This window comes from Labrus mixtus, chromosome 9, assembly GCF_963584025.1.
Source record: "Labrus mixtus chromosome 9, fLabMix1.1, whole genome shotgun sequence".
Classification (NCBI taxonomy): Eukaryota; Metazoa; Chordata; class Actinopteri; order Labriformes; family Labridae; genus Labrus; species Labrus mixtus.
The window spans coordinates 10,285,844-10,308,070 of NC_083620.1; the positions used below are offsets into that span (position 1 = coordinate 10,285,844).

The window sequence follows — 22,227 nt, forward strand, 5'->3', positions numbered from 1 at the left end:
GATTTTCTGTAAAACTATATTTGTTCACTTCTCTTTGACAGTTCAAGAGCAGGAAACCGCGTGAGTTTGGTTTCCGCTGCACATTTCCAGGCAGCTGAGCTTGTGGTTTTTGGATGTCACTTTTAAAACCAAACTATTTCCACACAATTCCATCAGCTGAGAACACCTGGAATAGATTTCAATACTTAAATATTAAAATGTGGCTCATTAATGACAGTATCCTCCTAAAGCTTATTCAGCCAATCACAGCCTGAGTCAATGCACCCCTAAGGCTAACCTCACAGCAACACGAGCTACACCTGTTTCACACTCTGATCCATCCTGTTAATATGAAACATGTGAGACTCTTTATAACAAAAAACTCACCTCACCTGTCCTGAGGTGCAGGAGACACACTCTAGTGGACACTGGAAGAACTGCAGCTATAAGGTTTGACATTTTAACATGGGGCTCTATGGGGACTAACACACTGCAGGAGACACACTCTAGTGGACACTGGAGGAAATGCAGTTTTTGGTGTGCTAATGCTTTTTTGTAGTTTCATCATATCAAAGACTCTGCAGCACTGCATAAATCCCAACAACCAAATTTTACACAACCATTTAAGTGAAGAAGTTAGCCTTGAGTTATTTCTATTTGCTGTGAACCAAAATAATGAACTGAAAGCGTCTTAAAAAAATTGAATGGTTTAAGTGACACCTTTCACCTCAAACAGATAATTTATCTTTTCCTAAAATCAAGTGTTTTTAAGGGTGTATAAGAATGCATTAGCAAGAGAGAGAGAGAGATAGAGAGCTCCTTATAGGCATGCTGTAGTCAGCACACACACACACACACACACATCAGCTTCAGCTTGCTTCATCAGCAGCAGAGTGGGCTGGCGCTCTGCTGCAGCTCTCTCCTCTCTCCTAAACCAAACGTCGAGCTGCATCGGGAGGCTGCAGAGCAGCGAGCAGGACGGGGGCTCTCTTTCTCGGGCAGCATGTTCAGTAACAAGCCACAACTTCCAACACAGCTACAAAATAAAGCCTGAGAGCAAACCCCTTCCAACAGCAGAGAATAAAGAAAGACAAAGGAGGAAATCAGCCGGGACTGCAGGAGGAGACGACCGGACACAAGGAGAGATGACCGAGCGACACTTGTGAGGATGAGGTGAGTGTTTAGAAACTGAAAATGAGAAAAGAATGTACGACCTCGACACACATGGTGAAAAAAGGCAGGGATATGTTTAAATGTAGATGTAGACATTGCAGTCCACTAAAAAGAAAAGTCTCCTTGCTGTTACTATGCAGATTTCTGATAGCCACTGAGACAAATGTCACATTACAAATTTAAGTGAAGTGATTTTAGTCACAATCACAGCAGAGCTGCAACCTCCACTTGAGGAGGGAGGACATTTCTGGGACATGTTAAAGGCTCCTGAAGTCCTGTGTTTGGAAACACAAACACACATGGAGCTTCACTCTTCAGCTCAGCACAGCTGCAGATGCAGACACACAGTATCGTCCTAAATGCACTGAGATCCACTGCAGCACTCTGAGCTCCATCCCTCTGGCAGAGCTTCAAGCCGGTTGGCACTCGGGATGACAAGCATCGTTTTCAAATGCACCAGGAGCAGCCAAGCTAAGCTAACTGGCCCACTTTATAGCAGGACTGTACTGGATGAGAGGATTGAAGGGATGTATTGACATTCAGATGTTCTCCCTTTTCTGCTGCAACTCACACATGCATCAAGGCCCCTTGATCTTTAACTTCTTCTTCACTTGTAAACACGATCACTACATTATCAGTATTTGTCCGAGATGCAGCAATGAAAGCAACGTCCCAGAGGGAGGGCAATTAAAGTTCCTACTGTATGAGCACACCCAGATCTTTATTCTAAGCATGTGCAATGCACAAATAAAGCTGCAAAGGGTGATGGTCAGGACACAGTTGGGATGTGAAAAACACAAGAGCAGGAGTTGAAGCAGCAGCATAGATTTAACTTCATTCAAGACAAACTGTAAACTTTGGGCTTGCCTATACGATACCTTTAGGATATCTCCTGAAATCAACTGGAAGTGTAACGTAGTATCAAAACAAGTCGAGTCAACAGATACAAAAAGGCTATTTATGAGGCTTTGCTAACACCAACCACCTTAAGCTTTCTTCATTTAAACATGAGTCAAACATATTGAAGTCAATTCATTCAGATGAGAAGCAGTGCTGGAGGCACTTCCCTCAGGAAGCTTGTTCTTTTGAGCCCGTTGAGTGTATGTTGACAGATTAGATTACAGAACTTAAAACTACAACCTGAAGAGGGTTCTAAACTAAAAAAGGTTGTCAGGGTTTCATCAGATGGGGACCATGAAAGACAGTTTAAAAACCTTGAATTGGCCCAACGTGGTCAACCATCCAATTCTAACAAACCTGCAGCCCTGTGCACAAACACATGACTTCAATGAGCTTCATTTTGGTTTCTTTTTTATTTGGTTTACCTGCTGTTCCTCTCTTCTTTCTGATCATCTAGAGTCTGTACCATGCCTGCCTGCTCTGCGTCTCTGCTCTGCCTGCTCCTCCTGCTGCTATGGGGGCTGCTGGGAGGTTTGGTGCTGTCCATATGCCCTGCTGTGTGCATCTGCAGCCGGGGACACCGTGTGGTGGACTGCTCCTCTAGAGGCCTAACCAAGCTGCCACCTGGTCTGCAGCATAACATCCGCTTCCTCAACCTCTCTTTCAACAGGTAACTATCAGGCTGAATGTCTTCTTACAGCAGCAAAGGTAAAGAAAAGGAGATGTTGGGCCGATGTGAGGATGGCACAAACGTTGGACTCTGTAAGACGAACTATAAGGATCCAATCAGATTCTTAGTCAATACTTCCTAGTGACTGTTTGCATGCAAGCTTTGTTCCCTCCAATAATACTGTGATACTTTGAAGGTTGTAGCCAAAGCTGCTAAAAATATGTAGCTGTCCCAGATACAGATCAGTCTGAGCCTCACACGTGAGCGACTCGTCATCACATCAGAAGCTTCCAGCTTGCAAAGTGTGGATGGTGAGGATAACAGTAAATAGATTCAAAAAGGGAAGCACTTCAAGGGCATCTATGGAAGAACTGAAATAGTCTCTTTCTTTCACATCAAAATGTTGATCTCATAAGTATAAATACCGGGACATACCTGGTTTTTGGTACAAAAAGAAGACCATAGCCCAAATCCCTAACCCCCCATTAGGGGGCTTAGAGAAAGCTTTACTAAAATGACTTTTAGTTCAGCTTTCTCCAAGCCGACTGTATGAAGGCTTGAAATCAGAACAAAATGGGTGGTGTCCACTTTCAACCGCTTCTACTTGTAGCTCTTTTCTGGACCTAAAAGTAGATCTTTGGCCCCGCTCACAGCACATGAGCTTTTGTCTTACTGTAAGGGCAATGGAGGATATTGCTGGGCTTCAGGTTTAACATGCTAATATTCAGATAATTGAAAAGGAATACCCAGGCTAAAACTTCCTGGTCATTGAAATCCAACTACCGGTAGATTCTTGAGACATCTAAGACTGGTTGCATTCTGGGATTATAGTTTGGCCAGTGGGGTCTGCCTCTTCAGTTCTTCAGCATTCCATGCTGATATCTGTTCATGGAGAGTATGGACAGACCGAGCAGGGTTTGTGATTGGGTCTCAGTCAAATTGAATTGCTACTGTTCACTGAAACTTACATAACTGTTTACCTGCCTGTTGTGTCATTGTGTTGAAGCTTTATAAATGAAACATCAGAAGTGTTCATGTTTTTTGAAAGCATTAAATACATGAATGTATTTTTTAGCCTACAAGATATGGACAGCGAGCTGAGCCACTATGTCCATCTGCGAACCCTGGACCTGTCCTACAACCGCCTGGAGAGCTTGCCCCCCTCCTTACCCAAGTCTTTGTGGGACATCAGAGCAGCAGGAAACCATTTACGCTCTCTGGACAAAAACGACACAGCGTACCACTGGAACCTGAAAGTGTTGGACCTGTCGGACAACGAGCTGGAGAGGGTCGTCTTCATCAACAACACGCTGCCGACCCTCCAAACTCTCAACCTCAGTCACAACCGGTTCTGGACTGTGCCCACCAACATGCCGCACAACCTGGAGAGCATCGATTTGTCCCACAACTTTCTGACACAGATCCTGCCTGGATCTTTGGATCGACTGCCGAGGCTGTCTCAGTTCTACCTGCATGCAAACCGCTTTTCCTGGCTGTCTGAAGCAATCTTTGATAAGCTGACGGGGCTGCAGGTGATGACCCTTGGGGATAACCCCTGGGCTTGTGAAGAAGAAGAAAACATAACGAGGCTCCTGAGATGGGCCGAGCAGACTCGTGCAACCATCTTAGGCTGCCCTTGTTACACCAGACCAATCTGTGGGCAAACCCATGAGGCTACTCCGGGGAGGGAGTGGCACTCTGCGCTGTTCACAGAGCCCCCACTCTGGGTGGACAGCAGAGGTGAAGGGCATGATAGTCAATCACCTGCAAGGACTGCAGAGGTGACATCGAGTTACCAGGCGAAGTCTGCGCTCTTCGAGACTGGAATATTTCAGGGCACGGGAGGGGTGAGTGATTCCAGTGACCACATGATGTTTGTCTGGACGCCTTCCACCAGTTTGGACAGTCTGTCTACACGTACAAGCACAACAGCCCGACCACGGTCTTCAACGAAAAAGCCCAAAGTGGGGAACTCACGGAATAAAGGATCCGCAGTTCTCCTCCAGACTCAAACGGTCATCCTGACTGTATTTGTCTTGTTTAACACCTTCTGACTGATAACAGAACGTACCTGATTATTGTTGACAACGAATGCAAGTCCACCTAGCATCTCCATGACTGTTACTGCCTTATGTCGTCATCAAGTTTCTCAAATCTCTCAGAGTCCCTCACACTTTATAAACCTGCAAGACTTCTCAAATATCTGAATATATGGTTCAACTCTCAGTCGAATGCCTGCACAGTGACAGACCGCTTTGCTCCATGCTTTCTGATAGTAATAGTAATGCTTGTGCTACAAGTCGTCCTGCTAGGACTGAAAATATGCATTACATTCCAAAGCCCGTTAGGAAAAGAACCAATAAAGGGCTAGTTCAATGGAAAAAAAGAACTCTAATGATTAGCTGTATGTGTTGTTGTCTGCAGTTCAAATGTACTGTAACTGAGTGTAACAGTTCAACGTGTTGAGTTTAGTTAGCAGCAAACTAATCAGAGAAACCAAAGCACAACAAAGTGGAGAAACTGAAGATCAGAGTGAAGTCAAACTTAAGGAACGGTTTTATACGTCTCAAAGAGGTGAATGTCCATCACAACAACCTTTCATTTGTCAGTTATATTAAGGATGTTTTCTAATCATAATATTGGTGCTGGTCTCTTTAACTGTTAGACAATGAACTAAACAAACTGGTATTCAGTCTACCTTAAAAAAGAGGACAGAAGAAGAAGAGCTCTGTCCACAGAGAGGAGCGTTTCTAAGTCCTACCTTTGTTAGCGTGAAGAAAAAAGAAACTTCCCTTCAAACCAACCAGATTCATTCATTTAGTTTACCAAGTCAAGACAAAGTTAGTCCTGAATATCTAGACTGAGACATGTGAAGGCGGACGAGGGTCAGAGGTCAGGCTACAGTCTTTTCATTTGATGTATTTGAGGGGTTAAAGCGGAGCAGACGTGTGTGAGCTTCAATAAGAATAAAGGTGAATCACACAGATGATGACGGTGATCTGGTTTCTGTTTGCATCTATTCAACTTGACTGTTAATCATGATACATGATAAATAAATCAGTCCTGGATATCAGACCTTAAACTGGACTAAGATAGTTCCTGACTCTGGTTTTACCGTTCACACACTTTATATCTGGCTTTAAGACATTAGATATTCTCTGTCCCTTAAATGTCGTCTAAAACTTGATTATTTCATGAAAGTTCAAATCCACTGATTTCTGGATCTTCAGAAATGCTTTGGCTCAGATGAACGTTCAAGAAGAGTTCACGTCACGTTTAAACTATAAGCAGCAGCTTTCCTGCAGGTGATCGTCCACATACCTGTGCTAAATATGACTACACATCACTCCGGTCCGTATCCCAGTTAACCCTACACAGCCGACATCACTTTAGCTCCATTTTAATGATCTAAATACTGACAAACTGTGCCGCGCTACAGGGCGCCATTGTTTACTTTCAGGTCGTAGCGCAGCAGCTGCTGACCGGAGCGACATGCTACATTCAGGTGTTTTCAGTTCCTAAAGTCTGAATATTGTAACAACAACAACAAACAGCGTGTGTAATGTCTCTGTTACAAGTTAGATCTGAGCAATACGTGAATTAATCAAAAGTATCTGAACATAAACAAAACATCTTTTGCCGCCATGTTGATGACGAATGTCAGGGACATAATTCTTTCCTGAGTTTCCGACTTGAGCAGGCGTTCATGAACACTTTCTAACTCGGAAACTCCTTTTTCAGATTTGTCCGACACCACATGAATGCAGCTACAGCCCCAACTAGTGGTGGGAGGCTACATTACACAATATTTAACAGGTTTTGGTGCGCTTCAAAAAGTGATGAAAAATGCACGAATAATGCGACCAGTAGAGACTCCTCCCCCTAACGTCTTAAAAAAATGATCATCTTTACCTATCAGCCTCTTTCTGTTCTAATTAAATCAAACAGTATTTTCACAATAAAACCACCAAGCTAACAAGGTCCAGGTCCAGGGCCAAGTCCAGTTCTTACCTTCGGGCTACGTAGTAGAAAACAGGGTTCCCGGTCTTGGACGTTCCGGCCTGGTAGAAGATGTTGAGGGTTTTTAAGGCTTTGAACTCCTCCTTCTCGTGGACCTGATGCCTGCAAGACACAACTCAGGGATCAGGATCAGGATTTATGACGTGAGGTGGTCTTTATTAGAGGGACATGATACTTTATTCTCCTTTATTACATTTAGTGTTTCAATGATCCTCCATGTTTAAAGAGGGACCAACAACCAGCTGCACGCCACATTTAGAGAATCCCTCGGAGGAGGAAGGTTTCATTTTCATTGGTTTAAAGATTAAGCGGGATATATCATCCAACACCTGGAGAGACAGGAAGTCCGTATATTTTCACCAATCAGAACAGTTTCAGCGTATTGAGCAGCATCATGTCAGCGTCGCCAAAACAGCGTTACAGCGTCTGAAAACTACAAACATGTCTGCCGAGAAGGACACAGGCTGCAGTGTTCCTGTTTTTCAGATCAAAGGTCAAAGTAGACGTTGATTAGTTTCCTGTCTGCAGCGACACAAACACAACGTCTCTGAGAGACAAAGCGGACCCTCAAACCTCCGTTAACCACGTTCATCAGCGTCCGTCTACAAGAAGAAAACGCCATCAGCTGATTCGTTTTGGTTTTTTTTTAAGAGAAGATTTATTTATTTATATATTTTAAGTTGTAGACAATCATTTAGCTGAGAGATGAACGGAAAACTTTGGGGTGACGTTCAGATTACCAGCAGGACGGACGGAGTGTGTGTGTGGTCGTTTCCTGCTCAGAGGAGGAAACAGTCGTGACACCTTAGCGATGGTGGTTAGTTTTTAGTTTAAGGCCTGGATACAAGAACAAAGATAGCCGCTCGTCACGATCTGAAGTTACATTTTAAAATCTGAGAGTCGACCACTGAAGCGAAACGACCTGAAAGAGAATGAACAGATCCTAAAAACACACCTTCCTCACGGCAGACGGTTCCTGAACTGTCGATCAAGTCTGTCACTGAAAAAAATGTTCAGAAAGTGGGAGGAGCTAAGAAGAAATCAAAAGAGGAGAGGAGGAGTCTCTGCTGAGACCGATGAGCTTGAAGTAAAGGTCAAACCCTCTGTTCACCACCTTCAGGTTCAGACAGGTCACATGGGTTTCTGTTGGTTCTGGACTTCATGACTGGACTGCTGTGGAACATGACGTCACAGGTGTGCAGGAGCCTACCTGGTCATGAACTCCTCAAACTTGGAGCTGGTCAGGTTCAGACTGGACCAGTGTGTGTCAGCCACAGGTTTGTGTTCAGGAGGTCCCAGGTAGGCCAGCAGGGTCGCCATCTTGTCGAACGGTCTCCTGCCCACGGCCTTGTGGTCACTGGAGGTCAAAGATCAAAGGAGAGTAAATGAAGTGCAAAACAATGACGGAGACGTGTTTTCTGTGTCTGATGAGACGCTGAGTGCTCACCGGTTACTGGACAGATACTGTCCAATCCTCTCCTGGTTGTTCCACAGCAGGCGATGCAGAGCGAGCACGTTTCCGTCGCTGATGAACGACAGACTGTGGTTGACCGAGTCGCTGGGCGGAGAGTCGGAGGCGATGTCCAAGAAAAACCTGAAGAGGACAATAAAGTGGTGAATAACTTACGGACAGAAAACGGTCCAGTCACGGCTTTAGTCCATCGCTCACCTTCGTGCTGCGTCAAAGTTACTCTTCACAAAGTCGTTAAACGGCCTCATGTGTTCTTCTTTGGTGAACAGGACGTGGTTTGCGATGCTCTGCAGAATCTGAAGCAACAACAAAACACAGCTGATTATGAGTCCTGAAGCCCCGCCCTCTGACGAACGGGACGCGTCACTGTGATCTACCAACAGTAGTAGTAGTCTGTAAAGTGCTGCAGGTTATCATATACTCCAATAAAAAACAGAAGAAACCCCGCCCTCTGCAGGAAGTGGATGAATTCTGATATCAGGGTCACTGTGGACGTCTTTGAGCGTTACAGCTGCATCGACGTGTTGAAAAAAGAGAACGACAAACTGAAACATCGCTTCATGGCTGCAGAATCAGAACTTCTAGGGCTGCAAGTGAACCGCAAATCATCTACTGATGCAAAACAAGCCATGATGTCACAACGCTCTTTTTAAGGTTTTGGAACAAATGAAGGCAACACGTCTGTTTCAAACTGGACAAAATCACTTATTTGAGGTTTTTAATGAAAGAAAGCTCGGAACATGCATCTGCGTTGAGATTGACCAACGCGTGCTGTGACACTTGTAGTTCTTTTATTTGTAGTTTTAATGTTCAACCGCAGGATTGTGTGCGTAAGCGTGCTCAGAGCTGTGCTTATATTTACACACATTTCTAAGTAAAAGTACAAGTTGATAAATCCCACTCTTTGCGGTGGAATGATCTTACACACTGTTTATAAAGCAGGGCCCTGGTCTCTCATGAAAAGGTCCTGGGGTCTCATTTATAAAAGAGTGCGTAGAATCCATACTAAAAATGTACGTGCGCCAAAAACCCGGAAATGGCGTGCGCACAAAATGATTCAGATTTATAAAACTGTTCGTACGCACACCTGCACGCAATGTTCCCTTTATAAATCAGATCAGATCCACCTGGAAATGTGCGCACGTAGATTAGTCCCATGTTCCGCCCTCTACACGCCCACATTCAACCATAAATGGTCAATGCAAAGCAGCTCGTGAATGAAAATGGATACAAACGAGGGGGCAGATCAAAGGTTTCCAGCGCTGGATCGCTGTGAAAACAGGAAGTTTAGAAAAAAGAAACTAAACTTTCTGACCCAGAAACAGAGGAGTTTGTGAATGAAGTGAAGGATAAAATGGACATATGGATAGTTTACTGCAGCAGGAGGATCACACACTTAAGAAAAATCAGAGAGTGACACAACATCGCTGCTGCATTCACCCTGTCCTATGTGCCAAAACATACGCCGTTCATCAGTACGCACAACAATATCTGCAATGTTTACTGAAATGTATGAAGCCATCACCGTGTCTCTGTGCGCTCTGTGCGTCTTCGTCGACGCAGTCATCTTTATTAAAACTAAAAACCACACTTGATGATAAATGCACGATATTGAAAGGTATGAAAACTGGTGGCTCTATGGTCTTTGTGTTAGTCTAATGTTTAACTCTACATCAGTGATTACATTAGTGTACAAGTCTGGTCCTCTGAGGTCCATGCGGGATAATGAAGGCGAGACGGCACTGATGAAATGTGTATGAGGCAGACTTTCATTTTTATTTTATGTTTATATATTGTCATAATGAAAGTTACTTATCGGAAATGGCTCACTAAACAAAACCATCGGTTTGAATGATTCTGATGACGTGGATCTGTCAGTAAAGTTTGATATTTAGTGAAATAAAATGTGGAAGAGACATCAATATACATTCTGCAGGCTTCAATTCACCACTTCGCCGTCTGTGTCGCCAATTTCCCATGCCTCCAAAATGAACGTACGCCTGGGTACGCCAGTTTCAGAACCCGTTCTGTGCGTACGCAACGGTTATAAATGAGACCCCTGGTCTCTCAGGAAAAGGTCCTGTAGAGGGAACTTGACTTGCAGAGGTTTTAAGTGTCCTCACGTTGTTTTGTTTGGGTAAACGATCACAGGTTGACTTTAAAAGCGTTGGAATTAAAGTCACCCCAAAGACTTAGTTTCCTGGATTTGCTTCCCTTCACTCAGTTGAATCTCTGCTTACCTTTGACATGAGTTTGAGACCCCGTTCTATCCGGGGGAGGGGCTTCTTATCCAGGATGCCGGCCTCATACGGAGACACGATGGCTGGGTTGACGAATCGCAGGAACATGGCGCTGCCCACGGCGCCGATGCTGTTCTGAGGGAACCGCTGACTCACCACCTGTGTGAGGAGGGGGAGGGTTGAGGGGGAGGATGGAGGAAAGGGGGAGAATGAGGGAGAGGGAGAGGGGGAGGACGGAGGAGAGGGGGAGGGAGAGGGGAGAGGGGGAGAATGAGGGAAAGGGGGAGGACGGAGGCGGGGCGAACAAAGGGAAACAGAAAGAGAGGTTTGAGCAGGAGTGAGGAGAGGGAAGGAGGAAATATTGAAAATGTATTTCAGTACTTTAAAGAGCAAAGGAGGGGATGATGGAAACAAAACAAACAATGTGTGTGAGAGAGCAGAGAAGGGCGGCCATGACAGTAGAGATGTCAGGTTCAGGAGGAGGAAGACGTATGAAGTGAGACATTTCATTTTGGGCGGTAACGTGAGCCAGAAAGCTTCTCACTCCAGTTAAAGCCCAAGAGAGAGAGAGCAGAGAGGAAGAGCAAGGAACCCAAACGCTTCCTCTCTGAAGGTGGAGGATGGAAACTGGAAGTCAAATAAAGCAGGCAGCGGAGGACAGATGAGCCATGAGGTGTGGTGAGGAGCGGCGAATGAGCATCTGGTGGAGGTTTAAAGCAGAGCTGACACAATCAGACCTCTCGGATCAGACAAAAGAATCACAGCATGGAGCAGACACAGAGGCCTCCCTGGATTACTTCTCCCTACCTATAGTAGTATCATGTTTGTTTATGTGTTTATAAGGTTTATATCGACTTTTATACCACATACATCGTATTATCTCCCACTGTCGCCAGTTAGTTTGTTTAATTACCGCGGGAATTCCTTTGTCTCAGCACTCCAGCTGGTGGGTGGTGACGGACGAGGGTGCACGGAGCCGAAACAGACCGGAGCGGACACGCAATGCACACGTGTCTGGTGGAAGTTCGGTGTAACTGTGTGTGTGTGTGTATGTGGAGCTCCCGCTGTGACCTCACAGACTGGGACACCAATATCACGCCGTCACAGAATCAATATGAACGTACAAAGACGGGATGACAGCTGAGCTCAGTTACAGCACGCAGTCTGAAAGTGTTAGAGACGCAACAGGTTTACTGAAATAAGACAAAATATTCTATCAGTGACCACAGCAACCGGGTCCTGAGGTCGGCTTCCATACCTCTGTCACAACCATTTCTGCCCTTAATTAAACTAATCAGCCATCAGGATAAAGTGCTGTTTGTAAAGTCTGCACTGATAGGCTGACTGATCCTTTTCCTCTTCCTCTGTAAACACGTTCAGCAGTGAACTGAGAACACAGACTTATGGGCTTCACTTCCTGTCCCTCAGGAACCTTTATAGTTACTCCCAACTGCAGAGACTGAAATCTGCAGCACTGTTTACATATTCTTAAAAACTTTGCTGAGCACGTTTCTCTTTCTTCTGTTTCTAACACAGAAAACGTGACATCACTTCCTGCTGGTGAGAGGGCGATGACGAATCAAAAGACAAGATGGCCAACATGAACACGTGGTTTTCACTTTGTTGGTCAAACTACCAGAAGAACAAACGTCTGTGAAGAACATGAAGAGTTAAAAAAAGAGTTTCACTTCTCTCTGACAACAGCTGGTAACTGTTAAAGCCTGAACTATATGTAGAGTCACAGCGAGTCAGAACGAGTCAAAGCAAGTCACAGCAAGTTACAGCGAGTCACAGCGAGTCTCAATAAGTCACAGCGAGTCTCAGAGAGTAATAGCATGTCACAGAAAGTCACAACAAGTCTTAGCCATTCCCTGGCAGTCTAAGCAAGTCACAACAAATCACAGCGAGTCACAACAAGTCATAGCCAGTCTTAGCCAGTCTAAGCAAGTTACAACAAGTCACAGCGAGTCACAGCTAGTCTCATAAGCGAGTCACAGTGAATATAAACAGCATGTAGCTAGGAACAAACACAATGAGGAAGACAGGAGTGTTGGCCTTTGAGAAGTCGAGTGCTTTCCTCGTGCTCTTCAGTTTTTTCATTTAAGTAACGTTTACAGGTTTTTCACTGAGCCAGCTTTGACTCCTGTTTCCCTTGATTCAAAATACAAACTTATAAACATCTGTCAACAGGTTATAAATGATTTGGCTTCTTCACATTATGCTGAGGTCAGACTGCCAAATCTGTTACTTTGTCAGATTAGACCATGACAGAGCCTTAAATTCATGCCGTGACTTGACTGACAGACATGACAGGCTGCACGGTGGTTACCAACCAATCATCACAACCGACGCCAGGACTTCAGAAGGAAGAGGGGCGGGGCTAGAAGACACCCTGACAGAAGACTGTACACAAAAAACTGTTGTTGCCGGATCTCAACAGACTTCATATTTTCATCTCACAGAACCAACTTCATCCTTCTTTCATTTCGCCATTTTGTTTGTTTTTACGCTCGTGCTCGTGGCTTCTGCGCGTGCAGAGCACTCTGAGCTCTCATTGGTCAAAGTCACTGATGTGAGAGAAGACATCGTACAAGGCAGAAAGAAAAATCAAACATGCTAGACTTTCTGTCGTGAGGCCAGATGTGGCCTTGATTTTGATTCACTATGACACACTACACGAGATACAAAAATCTACTTTCAGGGCTGCGGGTCCCGAAATCCTACGTCTGCCAGCTCGGGCTTTAATCATGCTAATGTCGTGTAGTCTGACCTCGCCAAACTGCACACAACTTGAGGACCAATAAGGATGTGAGGAAGAGAGAACATTGGAGTCCACTTTAGTCTTGTGAGCGCTAAGAAGCAAGCAAAAGAGTAAAAGCTTGATCAATATGCCGATCACTTGTGTTTGAGCGTAAGTGAAACACTTTCCTCTTCAACATGGCAGAAAAAAGAAACCAACCCATGACAGAGGGAGGCCAGTTTATCAGAATATTTCATCTAAACACCATCCTGTCAGGCAGGCGTGTGTGTGTGTGTCTGTGTTTGTGTCTATGTGTGTGTGTGTGTGTGTGTGTGTGTGTGTGTGTCTGAGAGGGTATGTGTGTGTGTGTCTGTATGTGTGTGAGTGTGCATATGTGTCTGTGTGTGTGTGAGTGTGCATGTGTGTCTGTGTGTGTGTGTGTCTGTGTGTGTGTGTGTCTGTATGTGTGTGTGTACGTGTGTGTGTGTGTGTGTACACGTATATATAATATATGTTGCAGATGAAATGTTCTGAGAAAACGTCTCCAGAAGTGCAAACAGAAAGAAAGAGTTCAGACAGAATGCCACAGTTCCTACAAACGGTTAATTGAAGATACATTAAAATGAGGCTGATATTAGTACGATGATTTTCAGAGGGGGGTCGGACACAAAGTTGAATATGGAGAAAAGAATAAAACATTTCCACCAAATCAAAAACCAAATGAAGAAATAAAAGAATAAAATGCAAAAAAGGCTTTTTTTGCTTCAGGGGGGGAGAGTGTCTGAGGGAAAGTAGATTCTCCAAACTTACTGCTTTTTTGTTTTCCTTTTTTTCTTTTACTGTTGCTTTATTCAGTAGAGAGTGGCAAGTAGCCTACAGAACAGAGATGAGCACAATCATGGTCACAGCACCGGCTACATACACTAACACACACTCTGCACACACACATTCTGCACAGCCCTGACCGTTCACATCCAGTAACACAGAAAATCAAACAACTGCTGTTAGAGGCGTTTTTATTGCTGCTCAGGGGACATGAAGCGTGTCCATGCATGTGCTGGCGTGATTGGACTGCAGTTGCTTTGGGGATGTTTGTGTAAAAAGGATGGAGAATAACAAATCATAGATGTACACAAAAAATGCAGGTCACAAACACAGAGCTCTTTTTAAAAGGTGTGAATGCTTCTATATGCAGATCAACATTTAAACATGTTCACAGTCACATGAGGTTGTTCAGGGATCGACTGTGAGCAGACAGAGCTTCTGTTGTTTGGAGCGTGCACCAGGCGGCAGCAGAAGGTGTGAAATTTAATCAGACTGTGAACATTATGTGTGTGTGCTGAAGTTAGACTATAGCAGCGTCTGGTGGATGTTTTCGGTGTTGCAGGCCGGCCGGCTGTGATCACAGCTATGACGTGTGTCTGAAAACAAAACGTTGAACATTTCAACAATGCCAGGTTTGATTTGTTTATGTTAATCGACAGAGTGAATCATGGGAGATACTCGACCTGTTCTGGTAGCTCATCTAGCAGACCCTCAAACGTCTGTTCACTTGAATAAATGGCTTCATACAGTGTTTTTACTGCATTTAATAACTGGTCTGTTTGTCTAAGAGAAGTCTGAGAGTGAGCTGATGGAAGCAGCAGCTTGGTCCTCAGTCCAGCACTAAACAGTTAAACCTATTCTATCCAGCAGATCACTTGTAACATGTGTCTTATTTTCTATCCATAAATCTCACTTTCGATTCATGTCCTTTTTGAGTTTTCTCATCTGCATACCAGCCGGTGCAGAACAGTGCTACACTGACTTTATGTGTAAGGACCGACAATGCACGATGCAGATGTGGGGTTTCTGGGCGTGCGGACCCTGGGACGCGCAGACTGGTTCTCCAGACCTGGAACGTCACCTCTTTGGCGGGGAAGGAGCCGGAGCTGGTGTGCAAGGTGGAGCGATACCAGCTAGCTATCAGCGTACAGCCCTGGTTCTGGAAGCAAACATCTGGAGAGGGGCAGGACTCCTGGTACACCCAAACGTGTAGTGCAGGTGAACTGGGAACATCTGCCAGAGGTTCCTGTCCGTAGGGTCTTCAACTCCCACCTCCGGAAGTATTTCTCTTTCATCCCTGGGGAGGTTGGGGACAATGGAGTGCAAGTGGTCCATGTTCCACGGGTTATGGGTCCCTGTATGATCAACATGGGAGCTGTTTGTGATTTTCCTGGCCAAGATCTAAAGGTGCAGCTTAGGGGAGGAGGGTTTCCGGTTTGAGGGTCTCAAAATCTCATCTCTGCTTTTTGCAGATGTGCTTTGGTTTTTCTTCCTCATGCTGGGACCTCCAGCAGACATGTGGGCGGTTATCAGCCGAGTGTGAACGGGCTGGGATGAGGGGCAGCACCTCTAAGTCTGGGGCCATGCTTTTCTGCCGGGAATCAGTGGATTGCCCCCTCCGGCTGAGGAGTGAGTCCTTGCCCCAAGTGAAGGAGTTTAAGTATCTTGGACCGTGAGATTGATAGGCAGATCGTGTCAGCGGTGGCAGTAATGTAGGCGTTGTACCCGACCGTTGTGGTGGGGAGGGAGCTTCGTACCAACCCTCACCTGTCATGAACTTTGGGTAGAGACTGAAAGAATAAGATTGAGGATACAAGCGGTCAAAATGAGTTTCCTCTGGAGGGGGTCTGGGCTCAGCCTTAGAGAGAGTGGGAGGAGCCGCTACTAATTTGCAATGAAATTAGCCAGTTGAGATGGTGTGGGCATCTGATCAGGATCCTCCTGGACGCCTCCCTTTGGAGGTTTTCCGGGCATGACCAAATGGGCAAAGACCCGGGGGTAGACCCAGAGCTTTCTGGAGGGATTATAAATCCCGCCTGGCCTGGGAGCGCCTCAGAATCCCCCCAGGAGGAGCTGAGAAGAAGAAAGTCTGGGTTGACTTACTAAGCTTGCTGCAACCGCGACCAGACCTCGGATAGGCGGAAGAAAATGGATGGATCGAAGTCCAGAGTCAAGTCCCAAGTAAAGACATGCAAGGCCCAAGTCAAGTCCTTAAGCCCTTTGAATTTCAAGTCCTAAACAAGTAATTAGCTCTCTTCACCAAATGAACAGAGTAATAAACTATTATATTTATATGAATCATGAATCGTGTTTTTATGTTGTTCTTCAAATAAAATATCACGACCAGAGAGTCTGAACTTTATCACACAAAAAACACTGAAGGGGAAACTAAGCACAAGTCATTTAGGGTGTAGCTATGAACAGTAAGTACTTCAAGAAATGTAGAACTGCTCTGGCCGCCCCCGCATATAAGTGAAAGGGTAGCGTGCATTTAGCTGCACCGTATCACAGTTTAGCAGTCTGTGTGGAGAAGTTCCCAGACTACAGCAGGCTGTGAGATAACCATCGTTAAGTTTACGACTATAAAGACTTGGTCCATATGGATCGAGGGACTGTGGTGCTGCTGCACTAAAAGTAAACAGGTGTGTGTGTGTCAGTGAAATACATTGGTATGAAAACATTGATTCTTTTTTATAAATCACCCAGGTTTAGGCGCATTCCACAATATTCCCTGTTTTACTGTTGATTCCATTTTCATTGACAGACTCCACGATTCTGTCCGTGTTTTCCACATCGGGGAGCTCATATGGCCTTCAAATAACAAACACACTTTTAAATCTCAAGTATTTTCAAGGCTGAGAGTCCTGTTTCAAAACTGTGCTAAACATTGAAGACCTAGACCAGCTCCTTATATGTGACTTAAAGTGATCTCTTGATGTTGATTGGCTAAGCAGAGTGTGTTCTGGTTAAGGTGTGTGCAGTGTGATGAAGGGGGGATAAGCAGCATCAGAAGCCTCAGAGTGGAGGAATGTGTGAGTGACACACACACACACACACACACACACACACACACACACACACACACACACACACACACACACACACACACACACACACACACACACACACACACACACACACACACACACACACACACACACACACACACACACACACACACACACAGGTGAGGGCAGAGAGGCTGGTGGGTGAGCAGCTGAGGGTGTGGGGGATGATGGGGTGGTGTACCTGGTAGAGACAGTGGCAGACGCTGCGTAGCTGTGGGGGGAACTCGCTGGAAGAGCCGATAATGGCCTGAAAGAAACGCTCTGTGATCTGCAGCAGGTTCCTCTGGTTCTCCTCCAGGTTTTCTCCCTGCTCCAGCCTGAGGACACAACAGGAAGGTTAGGGAGAGTTAGCAATGCTAACAGGGCAAGGGTGTTTCAATATATGACCTCCTTAACATAAACTGCAGTTCCTCCAGTGTCCACTAGAGTCTGTCTCCTGCAGTGAGTCAGTCCCCATAGAGCCCCATGTTAAAATATCCGTCTTTACAGCAGAATTAAACTTGTTTACAGCCTGGTACAAAACAGTTTGGGATGACCTTAACGTATGGTACCATACAATATGATAGGACACATTACTATACGACATTATACGGTAGGACACCAAATGATCATGATACAGTACCTGGTGGGGTCCACCTCAAAGCTGATGTGATCAGGTGTGGTAATGACTCCTCGTAATAGGGGCTCCAGCAGCTTCTGCAGGTACGCTGCCCCGTACACCTGACAGCATTAACACAGTCAGTAACACACAGTATGATGATTTCTATGTTTACATGTTGGAAATCGACACGTCCTGTTTGCAGGTAAGTGATGTCAGGTGTGTCATCTACCTTAAAACAGAAGGTCATGATCTTGCTGGCCAGGCTGTTTCCTCTGAACAGAGTCTGCATGGAGTCGGCGAGCTCCACCTCTTTAGAGAACATGTTCCACAGCAGCTGGTAGAGCAGGTGACGGGAATCGAACAGTGTGACCAGGACCCGGGCCAGCTCGTCCTGGAGACACAACACGTACAAACACACAGACACAGACACAGACACACACACACACACACACACACACACACACACACACACACACACACACACACACACACACACACACACACACACACACACACACACACACACACACACACACACACACACACACACACACACACACACACACACACACACACAAATAACTTTTATTGTGAAAAACTCAGGAACTCTGCTGTGCACATTCTGCAGAGGTCTGGATTAAAAGTGGGTTGTTTTAGTTTTTCACTGTGACGTCAGAATAAAAGCTTTGAGTTCCCTCCTTTGGATTCACACTTTACTGTTGGAAGGTTTAATAGAAAGATGTCGTTAACCCTTTGGATGCTGCAGCAGCCGAGAGAACAAATTAAAAAACCTTCCAAAAGAAGCAAAGAATAAAGTCATCGCTGTTTAAGGTAAACTTTCCAGTAAAGAAGTTAGACATTCATGTTTTCTCTGACCTGTGACACAGTGGGCTTTAAAAGGGTCAGGAGGTCATTTCTAAACGTTTGAACCAAAGACGTTTTTTAATAATCAGAATAAGAGGAGGAGTTTAATAAGAAACTTGCTTTACTGCATCTCTTCCTCCTTTCATAAGTGTGATGGGACTGAGCTGAGGGTTCAAAAGGTTAAGTCAGGCTTTGGTTCTTTTTCTGCACGTCACGTGTGTTCTGATGCATCTGGAGCTCTTTCAGATAAATAAAATGCTAAAAGTCTGAGCACAAACTGTACAGGAACTTTTGCTGGTTTTGGATCCAGATCAAGTACCTACCCACTGAGACCCAGGCACAACATTAGCCAGCGCCATGGCAATGGGTAGCTCCCCCTGGTCCCCCATCATGGTGACCAGCTCCACCAGCCTCTCAAAGCGGTCAGCGAGCACCGTCTCCGCCAGCGTGTCAAATTCAGTCCCCTGCTGCAGGATCTTAGTCAGCACCTCCATGAAGGTGGCTCGAGTCTGCAGGTCTTTGTGGTAGCCCAGACCTGGAGGAGAAAGGAGGAGGAAGAGGAGGAGGAGATGGAGGAGGAAGAGGAGGAGGAGATGGAGGGTGAGGAGGAGGAGGAGGAGGAGGAGGAAGAGGAGGAGATGGAGGGTGAGGAGGAGGAGGAGGAGATGGAGGAGGAAGAGGAGATGGAGGAGGAGGAGGAAGAGGAGGAGGAGGAGGAGGAGAGAAATTCAAGTACTCATGGAAAAAAAAAAAAACCTCTGAGATTCTGCAGGTGGCTATGATCGCTGCTGACTTACCGATGGAGTGCATGAGGCCGCTGTCAACGTTGGCGTTGAGCAGGTTGGACATGGCGAGGACGGTGCAGTGACGGAGCGAGGCCAGGCGGCGGGACATCCCTCTCTTACGTCCTCCCACAGCCTGACCCTCATCCTCCACCTCGCTGCAGTCGTTCAGCAGGTTCATGAAGAGGGTGAAGTATCTGCACGCCAAAAACACATAAAACAGAGATTAAAGACACATCCCCTCCGAGCAGGACGCTGAACGCCATGGTCCACGAGTCTCAGTCTCTCCTCCAACACTTTATGAGGACACTGCGTTTGATTAAAAGTGCTCCGCTCTATTCTCCACTTCCTGTTTAAAGACGATGAGGAAAAGAGCAGCTCGTTAAACTTTAACCACGACGTTCATTGATATTAAATTCTGTGACCTGGTCTATACAGCGGCAGCGGTTTCATATTTCTGAAAGAATGATGATGTATTAAATGAACTTTAAACATAAACCTGACTCGGCATTAACCACCCAAGGACACGACCGGATCCAGCTCTAAAACGTTACGTCATTCTGAGATCTTTAACGTCTAAATCAGTCTAAATCCAGGATGCAGTCTAAATCCAGGATGCAGTCTAAATCCAGGGTGCAGTCTAATCCAGGGTGCAGTCTAATCCAGGGTGCAGTCTAAATCCAGGATGCAATCTAAATCCAGGGTGTAATCTAAATCCAGGGTGCAATCTAAATCAAGGATGCAGTCTAATCCAGGGTGCAATCTAAATCCAGGGTGCAGTCTAAATCCAGGGTGCAGTCTAAATCTAGGACGCAGTCTAAATCCAGGGTGCAATCTAAATCCAGGATGCAGTCTAAATCCAGGGTGCAGTCTAAATCTAGGATGCAGTCTAAATCCAGGATGCAGTCTAATCCAGGGTGCAATCTAAATCCAGGGTGCAGACTAAATCTAGGACGCAGTCTAAATCCAGGCAGTCTGTGGGTGTGTCTGAATTGTCTTTTTGTTTAGGAAGGTTCCTCAATGAGTGAAATGACCCCGATGCATTTAAGTGACAAGAGCTGTTTGAATTCTCTAAAAGTTAAGGAAAGGTGGGTCAATGCTTCCTTTATAACCTCCTTTAGCATAGGATACACTGGACCATCCTTTACCAAAGGAGAGGAGATATGCCGACCAACAATTCCTTGCGCCCGCAACGTTTAAAGCGAGCAGCGCATCCGACCGTTCACGAACATTATCGATGACCGTAAAGTGACACAGAGCATGTAAGAGATATCTTTATCCAGATGATGTTTTATTCAACATATTTCATTCACTTCACTTTGTGCTGTTCTACATCTGTATATCTTTCATAAATGTAATAATTAACATTTATTTTGATGTTGATTTATGAGTGGACAGGAAGGTGATGGTTTCTCTTTTCTTACTCGTAGCCTTGTAGTCTATATTCCTTTTATTTCACTTCCTCGTGGTAATTAGGATTACTTCACCGGTAAGAAGGCACAGGGGAAAGTTTTTTAGATGATCGTTTTGTAGTCCATTTTCAGAACATTGTAGTTTCACCACGGCAGACCCACGTCATTAACCTCCGCCGGCCCGTCGTATTTAATTACATCGCCTAGTGGAAATGTGGTCGGATTGTCAGAGCAACGAGATCACCTTTCCCTAAGTCCTTTATGAATTCTCCTCACATCTTTCCTTAAGCTCATGACCTTTTCCCCGGGGTTAAGGTGAAGACGATAGTGAAAGGGGATAGGAGGGACAATTCATATGCACCATAAGTCCAGGATGCAGTTGTTAAGAACTGCCGAGGACGCCACCTGGTGGCCTGAAGCTGAAACTTGCTTGAGGTAGAGTGCAGGTTTTTTTCTTACTTGAGGAAAAGCTGAGATTTGGCCTCCATCAGTTCCACTCCATCCCCCTCCTCCGGCTGCAGTGGAAGACCGGCTAACAGGGACACCACGGCCTCCATGCTGGCCTGGTCCAGGTCCCTGCATGCACACACACACACACACACACACACACACACACAGACACACACACACAGACAAAATACAGTGAGTCTCTGGGTTCTTCGCGTTACTTTTATTTAGTAAATGTAAACAACCTGCACCTGGTCAGACACTTAATGTCGTCGTCAGCCGCCTGGTTGGAGGTTCCCATCACCCAGTCGGTTAGATACTCCACCATCTTGTTCCTTCAGAGAACAGCAGACGTTTACATCTTGACCAATAAGCTACAGCCTCTGCAGGTTTACACTACCTCACCTAATGACACAGAGCGTCTGACACTCACCTGAACTTCATCTCCTGACAGAAGGACAGGTCGTCTCGTCGCTCCATCATCACCTCCACCAGCTGACACAGTTTGGTCTTGATCTGGATGGCGTGGACCGTATTTCCCAGGATGCGCACATACCTGATGGTGCAACACAGGCATGACTTACATCTCCTGGTTGGATAATATAAAATCAATCTAAAGGATAATCTAAGACTCTGCCTTTAGGAGCCATGTGTGAGTCTCAGAGGTTATTATACATCTGCTAAAGGTGTATAATAACAGTGTGCAATAATGAAGTGTCCAGTCACTGTGAGAGCTAAAGGGTCTCTGGGTCTCCCTCCCTCTGTTGTTAATGATCAGGGATGTGGTGGTTCTCACTGCTCCTGAACTCCAGTAAGAGGCAGTGACCATGGGCTGGTTTATGTGCACACGGGATGGGACTTTGTAACGAGGGCCTGAGCACTCTTGATACAGGACAGGTTCACACCTGAAGTGGGGGTCCTCTACTGCTGCATATACTTCAGTAAGCCTTTCTGCTTCTCACTCTTCTGTATTTGTTCTTAAATAGCTGTTAGCAAAGGGCTATGAGAATTAGCGCCACCTGGGTTTGGGTGTGA

At 45.5% G+C, this 22,227-nt stretch overlaps 2 protein-coding genes across 3 annotated transcripts in view; one reads left to right on the forward strand and one right to left on the reverse strand.

Annotated features, from left to right (window-relative positions):
* nf1a (neurofibromin 1a) overlaps positions 1–22,227 on the reverse strand; it is a 61,824-nt gene that overhangs the window by 21,082 nt on the left and 18,515 nt on the right. For both annotated transcript variants that reach the window (XM_061046186.1, XM_061046185.1), the window contains exons 22-35: positions 21,626–21,748; positions 21,444–21,527; positions 21,205–21,321; positions 19,349–19,530; positions 18,875–19,086; positions 17,917–18,078; positions 17,709–17,806; positions 17,268–17,403; positions 14,004–14,066; positions 10,454–10,612; positions 8,412–8,509; positions 8,190–8,336; positions 7,953–8,099; positions 6,734–6,844 (exon numbers count right to left, since the gene is read on the reverse strand). In XM_061046186.1, the coding sequence (XP_060902169.1) occupies positions 6,734–6,844; positions 7,953–8,099; positions 8,190–8,336; positions 8,412–8,509; positions 10,454–10,612; positions 14,004–14,066; positions 17,268–17,403; positions 17,709–17,806; positions 17,917–18,078; positions 18,875–19,086; positions 19,349–19,530; positions 21,205–21,321; positions 21,444–21,527; positions 21,626–21,748 (1,839 nt within the window). The remainder of the gene's footprint in view (positions 1–6,733; positions 6,845–7,952; positions 8,100–8,189; positions 8,337–8,411; positions 8,510–10,453; positions 10,613–14,003; positions 14,067–17,267; positions 17,404–17,708; positions 17,807–17,916; positions 18,079–18,874; positions 19,087–19,348; positions 19,531–21,204; positions 21,322–21,443; positions 21,528–21,625; positions 21,749–22,227) is intronic.
* omgb (oligodendrocyte myelin glycoprotein b) lies at positions 410–5,709 on the forward strand. The gene is made up of 3 exons (XM_061046184.1): positions 410–1,152; positions 2,510–2,722; positions 3,798–5,709. The coding sequence occupies exons 1-3, from the start codon at positions 1,148–1,150 to the stop codon at positions 4,774–4,776; spliced, it is 1,197 nt and encodes a 398-aa protein (XP_060902167.1). The 5' UTR covers positions 410–1,147; the 3' UTR covers positions 4,777–5,709.

Coding starts and splice junctions, on each gene's coding strand:
- omgb (XM_061046184.1), top strand. Junction 2,723..3,797: donor CTCAACCTCTCTTTCAACAG/GTAACTATCAGG, acceptor TGTATTTTTTAG/CCTACAAGATATGGACAGCG.